At 39.7% G+C, this 21730-nt stretch overlaps 1 protein-coding gene across 1 annotated transcript in view; it reads left to right on the top strand.

Annotated features, from left to right (window-relative positions):
* LOC132362763 (ELKS/Rab6-interacting/CAST family member 1-like) overlaps positions 1-21730 on the top strand; it is a 128126-nt gene that overhangs the window by 38164 nt on the left and 68232 nt on the right. The window contains 4 exon segments of the mRNA XM_059917737.1: positions 1241-1315; positions 6537-6698; positions 11187-11327; positions 11330-11356. Of these exon segments, the coding sequence (XP_059773720.1) occupies positions 1241-1315; positions 6537-6698; positions 11187-11327; positions 11330-11356 (405 nt within the window).

Raw genomic sequence — 21730 nt, 5'->3', positions numbered from 1 at the left:
ATCACGAGTTTTGTTTTGGATGGAATAAGTTTGAGTGACCTAGGAAACATCTATATACATGTCAAATGGGCAGAGCAGAGGGCAGGGCTAGAATTTCACCAGCACTGTTCAGATGGAAAATATCCATCTGTATTCTCTGCCATCGCTAGGGGCTGTACCAGGGTACTCTGGAAGTACTGGCTGACTCAGAGACATTCTCAGAATCTGACAAGAAAATAGCCTGAGGAGGTCTGGTAACTTCAGGGTGATCCTTGAAGACCCTAACTGTGATATTCTGCCATCTCCTTCCTTCCTTTCTGATCCTGAACGCACTGACATTTGGATTGAAAAAAATAGCTATGTTTTTCTGCCATTTGCTACCTGTAGACTGTTTAGGAAACTTGTTCAGCAGTCTTACCTTCTTTTTTTATCTGATTGTAGCCCCTCTGGAGAGAGATTTCCATCGTAGGTAGCCCGGTGGTTGTTGCTCTGGGGGAGGATGCTATGCAAAGGAGGTTGTCCACACAAATGCTTTCAGTTGTTTTGTGCAGTGCGGACTGTGGCTACTTTGATTCCTCCTTTTTCTTTTTTTTTTAAATAAATTTATTTCTTTTTGGCTGTGTTGGGTCTTCGTTGCAGTGCGCGGGCTTCTCATCGCGGTGGCCTTTCTTGTTGCGGAGCACGGGCTCTAGGCGCGCGGGCTTCAGTAGTTGTGGTTCATGGGCTCTAGAGCGCAGGCTCACTAGTTGTGGCGCACGGGCTTAGTTGCTCTGCGGCATGTGGGATCTTCCCGGACCAGGGCTCGAACCCATGTCCCCTGCATCGGCAGGCGGATTCCTAACCACTGCGCCACCAGGGAAGTCCTGATTTCTCCTTTTAAAAAGGGACTATTTCTAACCCCCTTTTTGGATTGTTTGGAGTTCTGATAATATGTCTTGGAGTCCTGTGGAAGAGTGACACACAACCTGGGGATGTGCCGGAGCTTCACCTCTTGTGGTGGCTGGGGTCTGTGTGACTTACCGTGTATAACCAGGTGTGCAGAGACGGGGACCCTCCTGTACCCCTTAGCCTGAATGCAGTCTGTGTGCTCCCTGGTCCACAGGGAAAGGTCAGGAAGACAGAAAGTGGATCAGAGTGTCTTACAAGGCCGGGGTAGTCATCTTTGCATGTAACTACTACTCCCTTGCCTCTCCACTCCCCTGTTGAAAAAATGAGAGTGAAAAGGAGGACACGTACTCTCTTTTCTGCTTCTCTTGTATAGGAGATGCATCGGAGATTTGAGAATGCCCCCGATTCTGCCAAAACTAAAGCTCTGCAAACTGTTATCGAAATGAAGGTGAGAACTTCCTAAGGAATCTTATGTGTCATTTCACACTTTAATGTGTGAGTTTAAGAAAGTGGTATGTAATAATAGTTCGCTCATTTTGTAGACTGAGAATAGTAAGACTTAATGAAAATGACACATTAAAAGAACTTCAGTTTCGTTTCCTCTTGTCCAGCATTTCTTGGAGTCAGCTGTTCTCAAACCTTTTGATATCAGGGCCCCTTATTCTCTTAAAATGACTCATTTCATTTGTTTTTAAGAAAATGTCCGCCAAATACCAAGTTTGTGTGTCAGTTCTTCTCTCGAGTTAAGAATAGGGTTCCGTGAAAAAAGTACCTGATTGGGCTTGCAGCTCACAGAGCACCCAGTGCTGTCCTGGGAGCAGCGTCACACCCAGGTGCAGCAGCCGGGCCTGGCCCCTTCCTGTGTCGTCACACAGCATGGTACAGAGATACATACTCAAGGGCTGAGCATATGAAAAGTCACCAGGGACATTCCTAAGTGAGCCAGTGTTTTAAAAATGTTCTTTCTTATTTTTCTTTTTTGTCTTGAGAGTGCTGGCACTGAAGAATACACTGACGGCTAGCACGGTTTGGCGCTGTTGTCCAGAGGCACGAGCGCTTTTGCCTGTCCTTTATACCTTTAGTGCACGTGTTAACACAGTGGAAAAGGCACATAAAGTCATAGTATTATTATGAAAATAGTTTTGACTTCTCAAAAGGGCTAGGAGGCACCCCCAGGCTTTCACGGACTATACTTTGAAAACTTCTGCTTTAAGTTACTGAGTAGTTAGAAATCTTTAGGCTGAACGTTATGGTGATTGGTGACTAAGCGCTTGCCTTCTGTGTTAAATTGCCTGGATTCAAAACCTGGCTTTATTTAACCAGTTGTATGACATAGAACAAGTAACCTAACCTCTCCATACCTTAATTTCTTTATTGATAAATGGTGATAACAATAGTACCTATCCCATGGGTTCTTTTGTGGTTTAAATTAGTTAAAACAAGTAAAACACTTTAAACAGGACCTGGCACATAGTAAACATTCAGTCAGTGTTAGCTGCTATGCTATTATTATTTTTATTAACAACATATTCCTTCTTGCAAGAGCTAGAAGACTCTTACAGATAGGGACCCCTCCCTCTCCCCCTCCTGCCCTCTCTGTCTCTTTTTTTAACTTCTTTGTATCCCCCTAAAAAATTTGACACGGTGTTTTGCATCATGTGCCTTCATTTAATATTTGTTGATGTGGCAAGAGTCTTTAGTTTTTGGTATATAAATAGTTTTATGTAAATAGATGCTTCTCAAGTACAGTTATCAGAATGGTTCTCTTAATTTAGAAGATTTCCTCTTAAAACTTTGTTTTTATTGTTGTATACATCTTTATTCTCACTGGGGAAAGGGTTTACCAAACAAATACCAAATTAGTGGATTCTGGGTTCTTTATAGTTAGACAATTCATAGTCTTGAACATAATCTTGTAAACAGCCTCTAGAAAGGTGTAATTACATATTCACATTTCCCACAAGTTTATTGGTACATGTTATTTCCTGATCCCTGTTGGAACCTAAAAACACACGAGTGTACCTGTGTTCACAGAATTATTTTGCTTGCCTTTTGATGGCACAGGGAAGTGTACTGGTTTTAACTGGCAATAGATCTATTTTAAGTTGTGTTAGCCTCCAGCCATTCTGCTAAGAAGCAAGAGACAGATTCTGGTGGCCGAGTGGGGTCAGGTGGATGTTATGTTGAAATTGCAGATGCAATAGCTGAGATGCTGAGAGTGTGGCATGAGCTTGAGAGGATCATGAAGACCTAGACTGGTCTTTGGGGGAAATGGGAAAGGAGGTGATGGTGGACAATAAAAGAGCCCAGCTGTCTTCAAGGTGACGTAATATTCTTTTCTCTCTCCTCCTCCTCTCCCTCCTCCTTTCTCCCACTTTCTTCCCTCTGCTTCCTTCTCCCTTCTCTAACTTCTTCTTTTCCCTTTAGCAGTGGAGGAGCAGGGAGGAATTACTGGACTGCTGTAGGGTTAGAGTTTTGCTGGGTAGATATGGCAGAATTACTGGGATGCAAGTGAATTGAGGGTGGAGGTGAAGGAGTAGTTGGGATGATGAGTCCAGGAATGTAGCCTGGATAGGAAGGAAGAGAATTCAGAATGGATGGACAGGTTGGGAGAAAATGTAGAAGTTAGGGAGGTGGAGGACTCTGTGAGGTACAAGAGCAGCAGTTAATGTGAGTGACGGTGTGTCAGGCCTGGGAGGAGAGGCCTGGGTGATGTGGTCTTGTAAACTGGATAGCTAAAATGGACTGGAGGATGAGGGCGTTGGCATTACGGATGTCAAGGAATTTGGACATTGAAATCCTAGGATTATGGCAAGAGTGGCATTTGAAGGAGAGATCTATTGTCAGCCGGGTGCTGAAGACTTCTTCAGCGGGCGGGAGTGACGGGGAAGCCCCTAGATGGCAGCCGTGCGGAGGGAGAGTGAAGAGGAGTGTGAGCTTTAAATGGGAGCAGCATGGAGGAACCTGGAGGATGCCCACACTTCTCCCTGCCACTCTGTGATGCTGGTGGATTAGTGAACTTCAGTGGAGAGCGTTGGGGGAAATTATATCCTTCGGGAAAGCCTGGGTTTACTTAGAGCAGGGAGACAACTTTTGAAAAAAAGTTGAGCATTTGGGAAATTTAACAAGGAAAAGAGGATTTCAGTGGACTCAGTGGGGTTGGTTGATTAATGATGGGAGACCCAGGGCTGGGGAAGTATAGAGTAGTAAGATGATAAAGAATTTATTTATTTAGTTATTATACATTCTAGGAGTAAGAAACCTCCTTGGAAGGGGCTGTCCTCAAATAAACCCAGCCTGAGTACTGGTCGGTGCTACAACTAGTCCAACATATCTGGCGTTAATTTTCTGGCCTCATCCCAGAAAGTAGCCTGGCAGGTTCTTTTTCTGCCTCATGGCTTTCAGAGCTGCAGTTATGGTCCCTTTTTAGGTGCAGATTTTATGGTGCATGATTTGATAGTGAGTGTCTGATTTGGTCAAGAGCTGCCTCTCTGTCTGTGTTGGGATTTTCAGATAGTGCATTTGAAGCCGTTTATTTGTTTATTCTTCATGGGCCGGGATAGTTTTAAACCAAGTAAATCAAAATCCTGGTTTAGGTTTAGAGTGTCTCTGATTGTGTTAATTTAATATGTTTAATTTTGAACCAAATGTAAGTTTCATTTGAATAGATTTGTAAAAGAAAATTTTCGTTGTGTTATTTTTAAAGATAATGCAATGCAAGTCAGAGGAGTACAGCCCTTGCCTCTCCCCCGAACCTAAAAATAGCTAGCTGTAAGTGTCTCATGATAAATCCTTTAACTCTTATCGGCATACTCTCAGATAACAAGGAAGGTCAGTCAAGACAGGCTTGAGGTAATGTGAAAAGAGGAAGTCAGTCTCAAAATTTCTTCCTAAAGGAATGGTTTCTCTAAACTTCCAAATAAAATAAAGCTATACTGAATTTATGCTCTTTAAGGTCTTTACTTCTTAGGTGAATAAGCATATGCAACTATAGATGTAAAAGTATCTATTCTTTGTAGGAGTTTTTCTGTAATTGATGACATCTAAAGTAATCTGGGGATAAACTGGATACTGTGACAGACAAAACCAAGAAAATGAGTATAGACGGATGTTGTACTAGGAGGTGATATTCGTGGTGATGCTGATTTACAAGGACAGTGACGTTTCTTTTTAGAAATCATTATGAGATATTTGCAATGCATGGTGAAGTATAGCGAATAAGTAAGATTACTAATGCAGTAAGTAGCCTCCTCTTATCTGCAGGGGATAGGTTCCACGACCCTCAGTGGATGCCTGAAACCACAGATGGTACCAAAGCCTATATATACTATGTTTTTTCCTATACATACCTATGATTAATTTTATAAATTAGACACAGTGTGTAAGGGATTAGCAACAGTAATTAATAGTAAAATAGAACAGTTATAACAGTATGCTGTGATGGAAGTTATGTGAATAGGTCTCATTCTCTCTCTCTCTCTCTCTCTCAGTATCTTACTGCACAAATCTAATGCCTTCTTCATCTAAACTAAGCACTTGTCATGCACTGTAGCCGTAACTTTTGCAGTTTGAGGTGCAACAGCAAAACTGGCACGAATTTCTTTTTCCTTCATCCCAATTTCACTGCTGGAAGATTCATTCTGACTGTAGATCTTAGCAACCTCAGCATGTGAGTTTTTCTCTTAGTGAGAACTTCCACCTCTTCACTTAAAAGAAGCACCTTACGGCTTCTCTTTGTCAAATCTGAATTGCCAGCATACTACTCTTGTGCTTTGGGGACGGTATTAAATAAAATACTGTCACGTAAAAATGGTCACTTGAACACAAGCACTGTGATGCCAGGACTGTCCATCTGATAACCGAGACGGCTGCCGTGAGTGCCTAACGGGCGCGGGTACACTGGACAAAGGGATGATTCACGTTCCGGTGGGACAGAATGGGATGGTGTGAGAGCTCATCATGTTGATTGGAACAGCGGTGCACAGTTTAAAACTTCTGAATTGTTTTTTCTGGAATTTTCCATTTGATATTTTCTGACCGCAGTTGACCTCAGGTAACTGAAACCACAGAAAGCAGAACCACGGAAAGTAAAACTGTGGAAAAGGTGGGACCACTGTGTGATAAAGTGTAACTGTTAACGTAATTATTCATCCCTTTGTTTTTCTGCAGTGGGACGTTATCAGATCTTTATTATTGTAGATAAGGGTTATACGCATTATTGTGTAAATCTTTGAAACCTTACTCTTTTCCCCACTCCTTTGGGGGCAGAAATAAGCCTTTTAGGGGGGTCAAGTAAAACGATAAAATATTATAGCTAGAAAAGGTTTTACTGTTAATATTACAGATGTTTTCACTAGAAGTTTGTTGACCATAAAGTACTTAGAAACTTTAACTAGTTTTCCATTGCTTCTACTTCTTTAGTTAATACTCTCAATTTTAATCAAAAGGGTGCGGAGGAAAGGATAGAGGAAAAATCATACTATAGATCTCAGTCCTCCTCCTCTCCACCATATGGCCATGAAGGATATATTTTAGAAGCAAGGCACCAGTTGCAATATTTCTACATATTTGTTTATCTTTATTAAACTTCACATCTGTAAAGACAGACTTGTGCAACCTCTCTGACTTTTTGCAAATACTTTAATGTCTAAATCTTCCTTTGTCCTCAGGATTCAGAAATTTCCTCTATGGAGCGTGGGCTCCGAGACTTGGAAGAGGAGATTCAGATGCTGAAATCGAACGGGGCTTTGAGTACTGAAGAACGAGAGGAAGAAATGAGGCAAATGGAGGTCTATCGGAGCCATTCTAAATTTATGAAAAACAAGGTCATGGTGTGTGATACCGTAATTTTTAAATGGGGTTTGAAAAATTGATGCATGTTCCTACTTCTTTAATGATGATGGACCTCACGCTGTTTTATCAGGCTTCAGGGAAGAATACTTGTACCGTAATTCTTTCAGATAGAACTTTCCCAGAATTAAAGTCAGAATTACTGATGTTGTATAGTTATTTCAAATTTCACTTTAAAGAAAATTACTTGTATGAGGCTAAGCGTGTATTATCACAGTTTAACATTTCATGTCTACCAGTACTTCTGAGGCGATTAGTAGGATTACATCCAGATGAGTTTTTGTCACTATATGAAACATCGCGTTCTCTATGTCTTGTGAACAAATTTAGAAGTCAAATTCAGCCTAAGAGACTGAATCTACCTCCCCTTTTTTTTCCTGAAATGGCTTAAATAAAATCGTGTTTTCCCTTCAAACACAGTTCCCTAAAGGAAAGCCCTTTGCGCTCTCCCTTGGAGAAGACCCATGTGTATCAGGTTTATTGTTTCCCACGTGCACTTGGGGTGTATGTACAGTAGGATAGGCATCGCTGAGACATATCAGTCTGTATTATAACCTCAGTCACAGTATTCCTTCTTTAGAGCCAAAGGCATTTATTTTGATCCTATGAACTATTTTAGGCAAATTGGAGGACTTAGTTTATTACAGTTATCAGTTTATCAGGTCTGTGGTGTTTTAAAGATCATAATTTCAATTATAAAATATTAGCTAGAAAATAAGTGTTCCTCCCCCTCCCCCTGCCCCCCATATCCCAATTGTGTTAGTTCCCTAATTTCTCAGAAGTGAAAACTGTTCCTTTAATGATACAGTTTCTGGCTTCTTTCTGTGATACCCATACCTGCATATAAGTCAGTAGAATATTCCTCTGTTATTTTAAGAATCTGTCATCAATGACTACGGCCAATTTCATGTAACTTTTAGAACTTAAAAATTCACGTATCCAACTTTCTGTTAGTTTTGATTTATCATTCTAACTTGAGAACAAAATAAAATATCATCTCTGCTTCCCATTTGCTGATTAGCACATTTCAGTCCATTACCCTGTGAAAATAGTGAGCCCATCTAGGGTCCTTTGAAGAGGAAATTAGGGGAACAGATTTGATTGTGTTATATGAGTTATTGTTATTTCCAGTTACTGCTCTGGCTCAAAAGCAGATAATAAGAAGACTTAAGTTGACACATGAGTGAAAAAGAATAACAATGTCGTGACAGGTAGAGCAACTGAAGGAGGAGCTAAATTCGAAAGAGGCTCAAGGGGAGGAGCTGAAAAAGAGAGCGGCTGGTCTTCAGGCAGAGGTCTTTGCCGAAAGATTTACCCTTTGCGTGCAGTGATCCCACAGTGGGACCCTGCTGCTCTGGCTCTGGGTGCTCACACTTTCACTCTGTGGTCGGCAGCTTTGCCCGGGACTAGCACTGACCAGCCTGCTCTGCTCTTTAACTGACTCCTGTTCACCGGTTTGACCCACATGCCACCCTGTGTGCAGCGAGCCCTCATGTGCTCTGGAAGCCCTGTCCCTGGTTTTTGTTTTGTTTTGTTTTGTTTTTTATTTTTTATTTTTTTGGCCGTGCCACACGGCATGCGGGATCCTAGCTCCCCGACCAGGGATTGAACCCGCGCCCCCTGCAGTGGGAGCGCAGCGTCTTAACCACTGGACCGCCGGGGAAGGCCCCCTGGTTTTTTATTGTTGCTTTGTCACTGTGTGGATGGTGCTTCAAAGCTGTTTTTTCTCGACTTCTTTCCTGTTAACCAGAAACTTGTTGATTTATGTGAATGGTCTCTTTCTCTTCTTAGGTACAAAGAATGTGCAGATGTTCTAGGTCCATCACCCAGGGTTTATTTGAGTCTGATTTCTTGAGTGAAGTGCTTTACCTTCATATGTAGACATCATCTTTAAGTCCCCGATAGGTGATTTTGCAACAAATTTTACTTTCTTTGGAACAGATGTATAGAAGTGATTAGCTTATTTAGTTATCTGGTCAGTTAGAAGTAGCATGAAACTTAAAGTCTCTAAATCTATTCAGTAGCTCAATCATCTGTCTAGAGAACTTGAAATTCCATTTCAAACTGTGATAAAATGATTATAATAAAATAGCTGACACTTGAGTACTTATTATAAGCATTTTATAACCTACTAAGGTAGGTATATTCTCAACCCAATTTATGGATAAGGAAGCTGAGGTAACACAGTGGTGCTCAGGAAGCACAGTTAGTAAGAGGCAGAGTTTGATTTTTACACAAGCCATTTGGTTCCAGAACCTGTGCTGGTAAGCTGTGCACTCCACTGCCCTATACTAGGCTATGCACGCATTTGTCTCCCAAGTGTCAGGAAAAAAACTGCTTCTGAAAATTACGGTAGGATAAGACTGGAATGCAGCATTAAAAGAAAAAAAAAAAACCACTTGTGCTAATTTAGTGTGTTTGCTATTTATGGACCACTTTATAGTATAGATAGAAAAGTGAGATATTTTGTCTAAAAGGGTCCAATTTGGTTTGTTGTAACCATGTATTGTGTAGAGGAGAAGTTGATCTATAACTTTTTTTCCCTCAGCTAGTATTATTAATTTCTTTTTGTGTCGAACAACAGGCTAAACATTCTATACATTTTTTTGGTTTAATCTGTACGCAGTACAGTGGCACTGGTTTGCTTTCTCCATCTTACTGATTAGGAAACCAAGGCTTAGAGAGGTAGTTACCCAAGAAGACACACTCGTTCGTTCTCACGTGGGATTGACTGCAAAAGCCTTATGCTCCTAACTTTTAAGGAAAATTTGTGCTTCTAAACTCTTCTATTTAGGATATTTTCTTCTTTTTCTCAGTCTTTATGGTCAGTATAGCATTATTTGAGGATTATTTAGTAATGCAGATGATGAGGAAACTGAGATTTTATATTTATTTTTGATCACATGGTCTAGAGGTAGCTGGAAATTTGAGTAATCTTTAAGCCATAGTTCTTTAGCTGATGAGGTGAGAACATTTTGAACGTTTCTCCTGACTATTCATTCATACCACCAGTGCGTTTTTAGTGCATTCTGTTTGTTAGGGGTGGGATGTTGGTAAAGGGATGTCATGAAAGATGCTACACCATTACAGTATGTGGCAGCTCCTGGGTACGTATCTGAGTTACAGGATGGAAGTAGCTGCTGTTTACAGCTATCTTCCAGTGATGTCCTTAGCAGCTGCGAGTATTTTGCATACAGTGAGCACACAGAAATGTTTGTTGAATGAATGAATATTCTATTTGTAAGTAGAGATTTCATGCATATGAGAAAAATGCTTGTCTTCCTGATGAAACAGAACAGTAAATTATAAGTTTATTTTTAGTCCTCCTTAAAAGTAATTTTAATTACAGTCAAATGTATTTCATACTTTCTCATGGGAAATTGTTCTCAAAAACTTTGTCCCTTATGCCTAAGATTATTTCAGTCAAAATACTTTAGATACATTCAACTTTTTAAAAAGTATTTTTTGTTTCATCAGTGGTACTGAGATTACTGACTTCTTGTGAAATTTATACTTCCAAGAGTCTATATTTTAGTGCATAGCTACCTTGCTTAGGCAGTAGATACAATGTAAAAACAGATATGATTTCTGTTAATTTGGCTTACATTTAGAATAAAAGAGTAAAAATTCTTAGAAACACGGTAGAAATGTAAAGGAGATGTTTGATGTTAAATGTTTTCTAAGTTAAGATGAGAAAAATTTCTGGGGGAGTGAGTGGCACCTATTGATTTATGGATTACTCTGTCAGAGTAATTCAAATTTGATTACACACGTAGATTCTTAGAGAATGAGATTTTATGCGTTCTTTATTTAGGTTATATACTTTTATCCATTTAGTTGATATGACATGTTGTAGGTAATATAACTTTGTAGGTGGAATCTTTCTTTTAGGTCAGTACCCCTAACTCCTCAAAATTATATAATTTTTAGAAAGCACATGTTTATAATGCCTTATAACACTAAAGTGGCTTTCTAAGAAGGACTTTATGTATACTTTCATTTGAGAATGAAAAAAACAATGAAAAAATAAATGTGCAGCTTTTGAGTTTAAATAGCAATAGTAGGAAGTTTCTTTTTTCTTTCTGTATTCCATCTACACTAATCCTGCTGTATGATTTGAAGTTTCTTATGACTTAATAAGATGAAAACTGCTTTAGTCGTGTTCAGATGCTTACTGCTGTCTCATAGTCATCTAAGTGAATTGGGATTTTTCTTCTTCCATTCCTTTTCTAATGGATTTCAAAAGTTTAGGGGAGACAATAAATGAAAACTGGAAATTTTGCTATTAGTTGAATAAGCTTTGTTTTTTGGGGGGGGGTGGTCAGCTAAGATTAGATGGTGCAAAAAGATGAATTGTGTCCTGTCATAAAGTTAATGCTGTATATCTTGACATGGATCTGTCAAAGATCCAGATCAGAGGTGGTGGTTTTATTTCTTTTTTCCTTACACTGCTTTTTCTTCTTCTCTAGATTGGTCAGGTGAAGCAGGAGCTGTCCAGAAAGGACAGAGAACTACTAGCCCTACATACAAAGCTAGAAACACTCACCAACCAGTTCTCAGACAGCAAGCAGCACATTGAAGTGCTGAAGGAGTCCTTGACTGCTAAGGAGCCTCGAGGGCTGCCATCCTGCAGAACGAGGTAAAAGGAGTTGTGGGATTTGCACGGAGCCCATTCCTTGGCACCTTTTCTTGTGTGTTACCTGTGCACTTCTTGTTGTGTTGAGATACGGGAGCTATGAATAATGTTATGATGGATTCTTTAGCGATGTGGTCAGTTATAGTACTAAACTATAACCATCTTGTTTCTATTGTTCTTGTATCTAACAGATTAAACCGGTGCAGTTAATATATGTTTTTGATACTTCAGACTTTGACTAAGTCTGTGCTTCTAAGTAGACTTTAAACTAATGTTATGAAATGAAACGATAGTTGTAAAAGCATTTGTTTTCACCCGTGGTAAATCTTTCAGTCATGAATGGGAGTGAGCTTGGTCAGCCTGTGTTGGGTTATTAAGTGTCCTTAATTTTTGGTATTATGAATAGCTTTAAGTAGGCAAACTGTGGAATCTAGAAATGTTTGAGATAAATCTTGTTTTGAACTGCAGATTATTAGACATGTGCCTTCATGTCCTGTTTGAAAATAAAGTTAGCATTTTTAGAAATATTAGAAGATTATCTAGTCTGCCAGCCTTGATTAGAGGTAGGAACACACTAAATAATTCCAGGCAGATGAGAATCTCTCATATTTGCAATGAGAAGGAATTGATGATGCTATTTGGATTTACTGTCTTAAGGAAAATATTTTCTAAAGATCTCAATGAAATAGAGAATTTAGGTAGGAATAGGTAAGCAGTTCTGCTGTATAGAAGAAAAATAAAGCGTATAGTATGGATTAATTTTTTCTTTTCTTTTCAAGAACAAGATAATAGATAAATAAAGGCATAGTGTAATGAAGAAAGGAATGGGTAGTAAAAAGAAGGCATAAAAACATCTTAGACCCAGAAGTTCAGAATCTTCAAGCGAGGAGGAATGGGAAAATGACCAAAATGTTTCGTGTAGTATTTTATTTTTTTACAGTTAGGGATTTTGTTGAAAATGAGAGATTTGGATGATGTATTTATAATTTTCCTTACAACTTATACTTTTTCTATTTTGATCACGTTTCATTTTATCATGATACCTCAGAGGGATATTTTGGGGTAGATAAGGCTCTGGCTCTGGAGTCACAGTTACTGAGTGTGAACTTCAGTTTTACCACTTGCTACCAGGTGCAGGGTCCTGGGCACATTACTTAAGTTCATTGTGCCTCGTTTTACACCTGTAAGATGAAGAGGCGTTCCTGCCTCATTAGGTTGTTAGCATTAAACTAATTTATTCACTCCTAGTGCCTGGCACATAGTAAGGTCTTTGTCTGTCAGTTATTGGCATCCTTCTAATTCTTGTAATACTATCAGCTAATATATGTAAACTGTTAAAACGGTAAGAGAACATTGTTGCTTTTCTTTTCATTGGCATAAATTTTATGTAGAAGGTCTGCTATTTAACATTTTTATCAAGCTAAATTAAGGTTTATTCAGGGAATTGCAAATACAGAATTATCTGGAAAATGTTACCTGCAAATTTATTAATTTGTGGCTTTATTAGAGATTTTCACATCAGTGCCTGGTATGAATGCAGTACTACAAAAGGGTCAGAAGAGGGCGCCAGTGTTTTGGAGCTGAGCCTGTTGGCAAGTGCTGCTGTGATAGTTTTGGATGGAGGTGGCAGGTGTGGGAACCAGGGAACCAGGCAGTTGGTTAATGATAATGCAAACACTTAAAAGCTTGTCACAGTCTAATAGATGACTTACTTCTTCCCCTTGGCAACCCATCCTTCTCTTTGTACCCCCCTCTGAAATAGTGTTCTTATTAGCTAGGTCTCACACAGATGGGCTTGTGATTGGTTTCTTGTACCATAGAGAACAAAGACTGTATTTGTGGTCATTCTTGGATGGTTTTTATATTTGTTTTTAGGACTAACTGAGTTTCAGCAATTACCCCTGTAAGTTATTAGGACTACTGCTCAAATATAAGGGTCTCATTCTAAAAGATAACAGTAGAAAAGCTAACTTCCTTTTGAATTTGGGGTGATTATATGAATGTTATATGCCTGTTTATCAGGATTTGCTATTTTTTCTTAAATTACTCTGGTGACACTTGACAAGGCTCACTTTTTCCAAAGCAGCTTTCTCCTGTTGGATCCCATAAAAGACAGTTTGAACCAGCTCTTTGAAAGTTCTCACCTATTTCTATAATTGCTTTCTTTCTGTTCCTATAATTGCTCTTTTTTAAAAAAATAATTTTATTTATTTATTTTTGGCTGCATTAGGTCTTCGTTGCTGCGCGCGGGCTTTCTCTAGTTGCGGCGAGCAAGGGCTACTCTTTGTTGTGGTGCACAGGCTTCTCATTGCGGTGGCTTCTCTTGTTGCAGAGCACAGGCTCTAGGCTTGCAGGCTTCAGTAGTTGTGGTACGCGGGCTCATTAGTTGTGGCTCGCAGGCTCTAGAGCCCAGGCTCAGTAGTTGTGGTGGCGCACGGGCTTAGTTGCTCCGCGGCATGTGGGATCTTCCCAGACCAGGGCTTGATCCTGTGTCTCCTGCATTGGCAGGAGGATTCTTAACCACTGCGCCACCAGGGAGGCCCCCTATAATTGCTCTTTATCGATCTCATCCTCCTCTCTGAAGCTACCCTAGACTTTCATCCAGCTCTCAAATCACAAAATTAAGCACATATGAAAAAGAACATGGATTCAGGAGTTTTTTGTTTTTTTTTTTTTTTTTTAATTTTAAAATTCTTGAAGGAAAAACGGGATGTGGGAAAAGACCTGGTGTTTTTCCTGTTCAGGGTCCATGGAATGAGGTCCTTTTGTGTTGGGCAGTGTACAGTGTATAGTATCTATGGAATTGCTCCAGTTTTATGAACATCTCCTTTAATCGGTTGACCTTCACAGAGGTGGTCTGGATTTAGTAGCACTGTGGTCAAAGCATGGGCTTTGGAGTCAGACCTAGGCTTGAAATAGCCTTCTACATTTATTAGTTATGTGACCTTGGATGAGTTATCTTACCTCTGTAATCCTCCATTTTCTCATCTGTCACTGAGAAGAATAATAATACCAACTTCCTAAGGTAGGCGCAGTGGTTAAGAATCCGCCTGCCAAAGCAGGGGACACGGGTTCGAGCCCTGGTCCAGGAAGATCCCACATGCCGCAGAGCAACTAAGCCCGTGCGCCACAACTACTGAGCCTGCGCTCTAGAGCCCGTGAGCCACAGCTACTGAGCCCATGTGCCACAACTACTGAAGCCTACGCGCCTAGAGCCCGTGCTCCGCAACAAGAGAATCCACCGCAATGAGAAGCCCGCGTACCGCAACTAAGAGTAGCCCCCGCTTGCCGCAACTAAAAAAAAGCCCACGCGCAACAACAAAGACCCAACACAGCCAAATAAATAAATACATAAATTAAAAAAAAAATTTATGAAATACAGGAAAAATGCAGAAAATAATATAGTAGACAGTACTCAGATTTAACTTACATTTATGTGTGACCACATTAGGTGATCTTTAAAGGTCCTTTCAAAGAAAAGATTAAAACCAAAAAAGCTCATTCTAAACTAAATATTCAGTGAAAGCAGAAACTTTTGTTAGAATCTCAGGTTTTTAGAACTGGTTGGGGCTAGGAATAGGCTAGGAATAAATATTAGGAAGCTGTCATTATGGGGGTAGTGGCTAAAGCCTTAGGGATGAATTGGTTTCTCCAGAGGAAGGTTGTATCGAGTGAGATGTAAAGAGGGGGAAATGACAGCGGATCCAGTGAAGAAAACTGAAAAGGTGTGGTCAGAGAGTTAGAAAGGCAGTGAGTCATATAATTGCAAAAGAGGAATTATAGGAAACATGCCATTGTCACTGGCATGCAGTTACTAGTGCTAATGTGCTCTTAGGTAGATCTGTTTATTGATGTAAAACAAAAGAAGGTTAAGATGGGTTGAGATAATTAATACTTTTGTGGTCAGAAGTAAAAGGCCAAAACAGCAAGGTAGCCATTTTTCTGTTCATGTCCTTTGGTAGAGAAAGTCTTGTGGAGGAAAAACCTTCTGATTTTGTTGAAGTTGGCCTAACCTGTTTGCCACAGACCTTGATGCTTGGCAAGCTGGTTAGATGCTGTTCCTCCAGCTCAGTTGATGTGAATAAAAAAGGTCTTATTCCTCCTGCCAAGAATGGTGTTAGGGTGATGACTGTGTGTCCTGCTAGTCTGTGAGGGGTTTTCCTGAATATGTTTTTTGTGGTTTGCAAAATACGGACCTCACGCAAAATTATACTCTGAATTTAGTTCACACCAAACCAAAAGATCAGTGTAGAATTCAGAGCAATTAATCTAGTAGTAGCAAAGTGGTTTTTGTGGTTATTTTTATCTCAGCTCTCCAGACTAGCCCATTTAAATTCTGCATTGCATGAAAAAGCAGATCAAGAAAAAGTGTACACAGGTGATTTGAATTGAAAAGATCACTTAGTAATTAGACTATGGGCTTGGGTAGTTTCTGTGGCTAATATTTGTGACATGAAATATTTTTAATATCAAAACCTGCATTTCCCACTGCAGTAACACCAAAGGTTTGTATGTTTATAACAGGAGTTTTCATTCTTTACCTTTTTCAGTCACCAATTCTTGTGGGTCTCATACCTGACTGACATTCCCTCAAATCGGCATGCGGGTATTTATGAGTGGTTAGTGCAGGCCCATTTCCAGGTCATTTAGCAGAGTCAGGGATCTAACGTAAAAGTGCAGCTGGGGCATCTGGGTACTTTTGGTAAAGAAGCAGCAATATGAGGCCTCACAGTTATTATCCTGAGACATTGGTCCCATCAGAATGAGAAACACTTAGAAGTGATGAGGGATGTTTTCCTGCTGTGTTCTGATTCCTGACCCACAGATGGAAAGCCTTTCATTTTTCTGAAATTAATGCTGAGAAGAACTGAGAGACAAGGCAGTTCAAGCTTATCTACAGGTTTAAATGTCTGGGCTTTTGACTTCTGCAATAAGAATTTAATAGTGTATTTCAAGGGTATTGGGTAAAATGTTTTTAAGGTGAGTTGCTTTGTTCTTTTGCTTGTGGTTATTGGGATATATAGAATACATATTAGAAGTGGAATATATAGTATACGGAATACAAACTAGAATGTAGGAATTAGGTAGAAATGACTTGGCATGAGATTTATTTATTTTTAGATTTCTGGCATGTGTACTTTCTAAGACTTTGACCTCTTTAACTGTGCAGCGGGTCAGAGGGTTCAAGGAGCTCCCTCTTGACTCGCCCTGGCTGATGGATGCCCTGTAATGGGTTCACTAATAGGAGCCACATCTGATGCTGTCAGATGGGACTAGTAGCCACGTAGGCCGGCTGGAGCTGAGCCTCAACAAACGCCAGGTGGATAAGGGTCAGTGAGTTCTTCTGGCATCTCGACAGCCTGGTCGTTGAATTTCCTATTCACAAGAATCTTCGCTCTGTGGTGGCAGTTCTTTTCTCCCTATTGAATAAATATTCAGTCTGTTCTGACATTTCCCTTCTGGACCTTTTTTCTTTCTTTGCATAGTGGAGTGTTTCTGATTTTAATAGGTAGATGAAGGAAAACTGGGGGTAACTTAAGGAATTTTGTCACCTTGCACTTTAGAAAGGGCCATTGGAGAACTCAGTGGTGATCATGTATTCCATCTTTGTTCTGCATTGGATTTTAATTCTTGCTCTGAGCTCTCTAGTGCTGAATTCAGGCACCAAAACTGGAAATTTGTAATGTAACATCTTTTGGATTCGCTGGGCTTGGCTTATTGTAGTTCTACTGTTTGTCAGTAAAACACTTTTTTTTTTTTTCTCACTGCTGAGTAATCTTTTCTTTTTCCTCATCTTTGAGGAAAAATTTAAGTAGATTGGCTATCTTTACACATGTCAAGTTTCCATTTCATATACTATTCATGGGAAGAACTCATTTAGATCTTTTTCAGTTGCTTTCATTAGCCGTTTGTAATTTTCAGCATACAGAGCCTATACATGTTTTGTTAGATTTAGACCTAGGTATTTAATTTTTTTGGAGTGATTGTAAATGGTCATACATTTTGAAACTTGAAGTTCAGTATTGCGTCATATTTATTTTGACCAGTTCACAAAATATCAACATTTTAAAAAGCTAGTGTAGGGACTTCCCTGGTGGCGCAGTGGTTAAGAATCCGCCTGCCAATACAGGGGACACGGGTTCGATCCCTGGTCCAGGAAGATCCCACATGCCGTGGAGCAACAAAGTCTGTGCGCCACAACTGCTGAGCCTGCGCTCTAGAGCTCACGAGCCACAGCTACTGAGCCTGCGTGCCAAAACTGCTGAATCCCGTGCGCCTGGAGCCGATGCTCTGCCACAAGAGAAGCCACTACAATGAAAAGCCCACAAACTGCGATGAAGAGTAGCCCCTGCTCGCTGTAACTAGAGAAAGCCCGTGCACAGCAGCGAAGACCCAACACAGCCAAAAATAAAAATAAATAAAATAAAATAAATTTTAAAAAAAAGTTAGTATAAATATGCCTCTATTTTCCTTAGTAGTATGTGTACTAAGAACTATTTCAGGCACTTAAAATATAGGTAAAATACTAAAACATTTTAAGATGGTAAATGATGTGTAGGAGTTTTGAATTTTAAGGTAGTTGGCTTTACCAGTATTTCTTCTTTACGGTGTATCCTTTCTGGGTCTGTAAAAAAAAAAAATCCTTCCATGCTGCCCTGTCTTAAAAGATACTTAAACAGTATCTTTCTTTCTAAAAGTTTTAAAGATTTGCTTTCTATATGTAAAGCTTTAATTCATCTAGAATTCATTTTTGTGTATGATATGAGTCAGGGTTCTTCCCCCCTCCCTCAGTATGGGTAGCCAGTTGTCTAAAAACAGTTTATCAGATACTCTGTGCTTTCCTCACTGATTACAGTGTCACCTCTGTTTATATGTGTATGGGTCACTAAATGGTGTGAGTGTGTGTGTCTGGGCTTGCATTTCTGTGGCAAACGTCTCTTGGTTTATTCCTGTTCTAATACCATGCTTTCTAATTTTGCTTACTTAAAAAAATCAAATTTATTGTCATCAAATAAACTGCATATATTCAAAATGTACAGTTTGGTAAGTTTCGGCACATACACCTCTGAAACCAGTGGCACGGTCAAGATAAAGAACACCTGTCCCCAAGGTTTTCTTGTCCCTCTTTGTAACCCCTTTCTTCTGCCTCTCCCTGATATTCTTCTCTCCTCCCCACTTCCTCCATCATATCCAGGCAACCCTCGGTCTGCTTTCTGTTACTGTAATTAGTTTGCATTTTCTAGAATTTTACATATATGAAATCTTACAGAATTAGTGGTTAAGAGCTTAGGATCTGAAGACAGACCATTTAATCTTAAATCCATGCTCCATCACTTATTTTTAGCTTTGAGATCTTGGGTCTGCTTTCTTCTCAAACTACCAGTATTGCCGGTTACCATGGGAAATTGAAATTTTCCACAGGGAAAATACAAGGGAAGAAAATACGACGCTTGAGAATAGAATTCCGAGGACTTTTGATATACTGTGTATGTGCTTGGCAAGCATATACATGACCATGTGCAGGAAGGTTCAGAAGTCTGAGGGTAGAATGGAGAAAACTGTTTAATGCAGAAGTAAAGGTTTGTAAAAATAAACATGACTGGAAAGAAAAAGATGATGTGAGGCTGTATTTGAAATGATTGCTCAGGCTGGGAGAAAAACAAATAAAACCAGAATGGAGGTGAATAACAAAAAGTTAGGGATGATAGGTCAGAGGTTATACTATGGACAAAGAGTAGATTTAGTAGGCGTAGAAGAAAGGAAAGAACCGTGTTTCAGAAATAAGATTTTCAGAGTTTGAAAGTTCTTAGGTGGACCTTTCCAGAATGTAATAAGGTTTACCCTGTATCATTAATTAAAGTAGAATAGAGGAAAATTCCAGGTGCAAGAGTGTTTATTGAGGGGGCAGTGGAACTTGTGCTGACGAATTATAAATGGGACCTGAAAAGACGGCTTCCCCTATTTCTGGCTTGGTGAGACTGGTGGCATTGAAGTGGTTGAGAGAAATAGAGTTTAGCAGAGTGGAATGTTGTTTATTTACATGTTTTTCCTCTCCAGCGTGGTCCAGCATAATTTGTAAGTACATGATGGCTTATGTATATCAGTCTCAAATGAGACTGGTCTCCTAGGAAATTTTCCACAATACTTATTGAGCAGTAAGTGCCACTAAACATACAGTACTGGTTCTCAGATACCTTATTGTTTTGATATAATATAGTTTCAATATGTTACTGATGTAATAATATAGTTGTGATATAAGGTAATAATAATATTTCCTGATGTTTTGGTATTCTCTCTGTGAGTCATTACCCATATTACCTATTTTTTTAAAAAATTAGGTTTCTCATTGCAGTGGCTTCTCGTTGCAGAGCACGGGCTCTAGGCACACAGGCTTCAGTAGTTGTGGCACACGGGCTCAGTAGCTGTGGCTTGCGGGCTCTAGAGCACAGGCTCAGTAGTTGTGGCGCACGGGCTTAGTGGCTCCGCGGCATGTGGGAATTTCCTGGACCAGGGCTCGAACCCGTGTCCCCTGCATCGGCAGGCGGATTCTTAACCACTGCGCCACCAGGGAAGTCCGACCTATTTTTTCTTTGTGGGTTATTCTACATTCAGACAGGGAAAATAATATAGGACAAGTTCAAGATTAAAGATGTTCTATAGAAACATACTTGTTATCTTAGATGTGCACTGTCAGTGTGTAGCCACCAGCCACATGTGGCTATTGAGCACTTGAAACATGGCAAGTCCAAATTGAGATGTGACATACGTGTCAATTACAATATGCATTGGGCTTTGAAGACTTAGTACAAAACAGAAACGTAAAATAGCTTGTTAATAGTTTTTTTATATAGACTACAGGTTTGAAATGACAATAATGTGTATATATATTAGATTAAATAAAATATATTATTAAAATTAATTTTACCTGTTCCTTTATCACTTTTTAATGTGGCTGCTAGAAAATTAAAAATTTCAGAAGTGGCTTGCATGTGTGACTCGTGTTACATTTTTGTTGAACAGAAAGAAACCCACCTCCCTGTTTTTCTGTAATCAAATGTGTAACTATTTGCTGAATTATAAATCCTTAGTGGGAAAGCAAAAAAACAAAAGAATTTGGTGTGTGAGTATGTTTAATGAAATTTGCTGTGAATAGATTTTAAAATAAGTACAAAATGCCAATGGCATTCTTCATAGAACTAGAATAATTCTAAAGTTTGTATGGAAACACAAAAGACCCTAAATAGCCAAAACAGTCTTGAGAAAGAAGAACAAAGCTGGAGGTATCATGCTCCCTGATTTCAAACTATATTAAAAAGCTACAGTATTCAAAACAGTGTGGTACTGGCACAAAAATGGATACATGGATCAATGGCACATAATGGAGAGCCCAGAAATGCATCCACATTTATATGGACAATTAATCTATGACAAAGGGCCAAGAATATACAGTGGGGGAAAGACAGCTTCTTCAACAAACGGTGTTGGGAAAACTGGGCAGCTACATGAAAAATAATGAAACTGGACTGCTCTCTCACACCATGCACAAAAACAAGTTCAAAATGGATAAAAAGGACGTCCTTAGTGGCACAGTGGTTAAGAATCCTCCTGCCAATGCAGGGGACACAGGTTTGAGCCCTGGTCCAGGAAGATCCACATGCCACGGAGCAACTAAGCCTGTGTGCCACAACTACTGAGCCTGCGCTCTAGAGCCCACGTGCCACAACTGCTGAAGCCCGTGTGCCTAGGGCGCATGCTCCACAACAAGAGAAGCTGCCACAATGAGAAGCCCGCGCACCACAACAAAGAGTAGCCCCCGCTCGCCGCAACTAGAGAAAGCCCGCGTGCAGCAACAAAGACCCAACGCAGTCAAAAATAAATAATTTAAGAAAATAACCAAAAAACCAAAATGGATTAAAGACTTAAATGTGAGACCTGAAACCATAAAACTTCTAGAAGAAAACATAGGCAGTACCCTCTTCAATATCGGTCTTAGTGATTTTTTTTGGATATGTCTCCTCAGGCAAGGGAAACAGGCAAAACTAAACAAGTGGGACCACATCAAACTACATAGTTTTTGCACAGCAAAGGAAACTATTAACAAAACAAAAAGACCACCTACTGAATTGGAGAAGATATTTGCAGATAATGTATTCAATAAGGGGTCCAAAATATACAAAGAACTCATACAATTCAACATCAAAAAAAAAAAAACTTGATTAAAAAATGGGCAGAGGATCTGAGTAGACATTTTTCCAAAGAAGACATACAGATGGCCACCAGGCACGTGAAAAGATGCTCAACATCACTAATCATCAGGGAAATGCAAATCAAAACTACAATGAGATATCACCTCACACCTGTCAGAGTGGCTATTAT

Source organism: Balaenoptera ricei, chromosome 3, assembly GCF_028023285.1.
Source record: "Balaenoptera ricei isolate mBalRic1 chromosome 3, mBalRic1.hap2, whole genome shotgun sequence".
NCBI lineage: Eukaryota > Metazoa > Chordata > Mammalia > Artiodactyla > Balaenopteridae > Balaenoptera > Balaenoptera ricei.
Note: the sequence above shows the minus strand (reverse complement) of the source record. Positions and strands in the feature narration are given on the sequence as shown.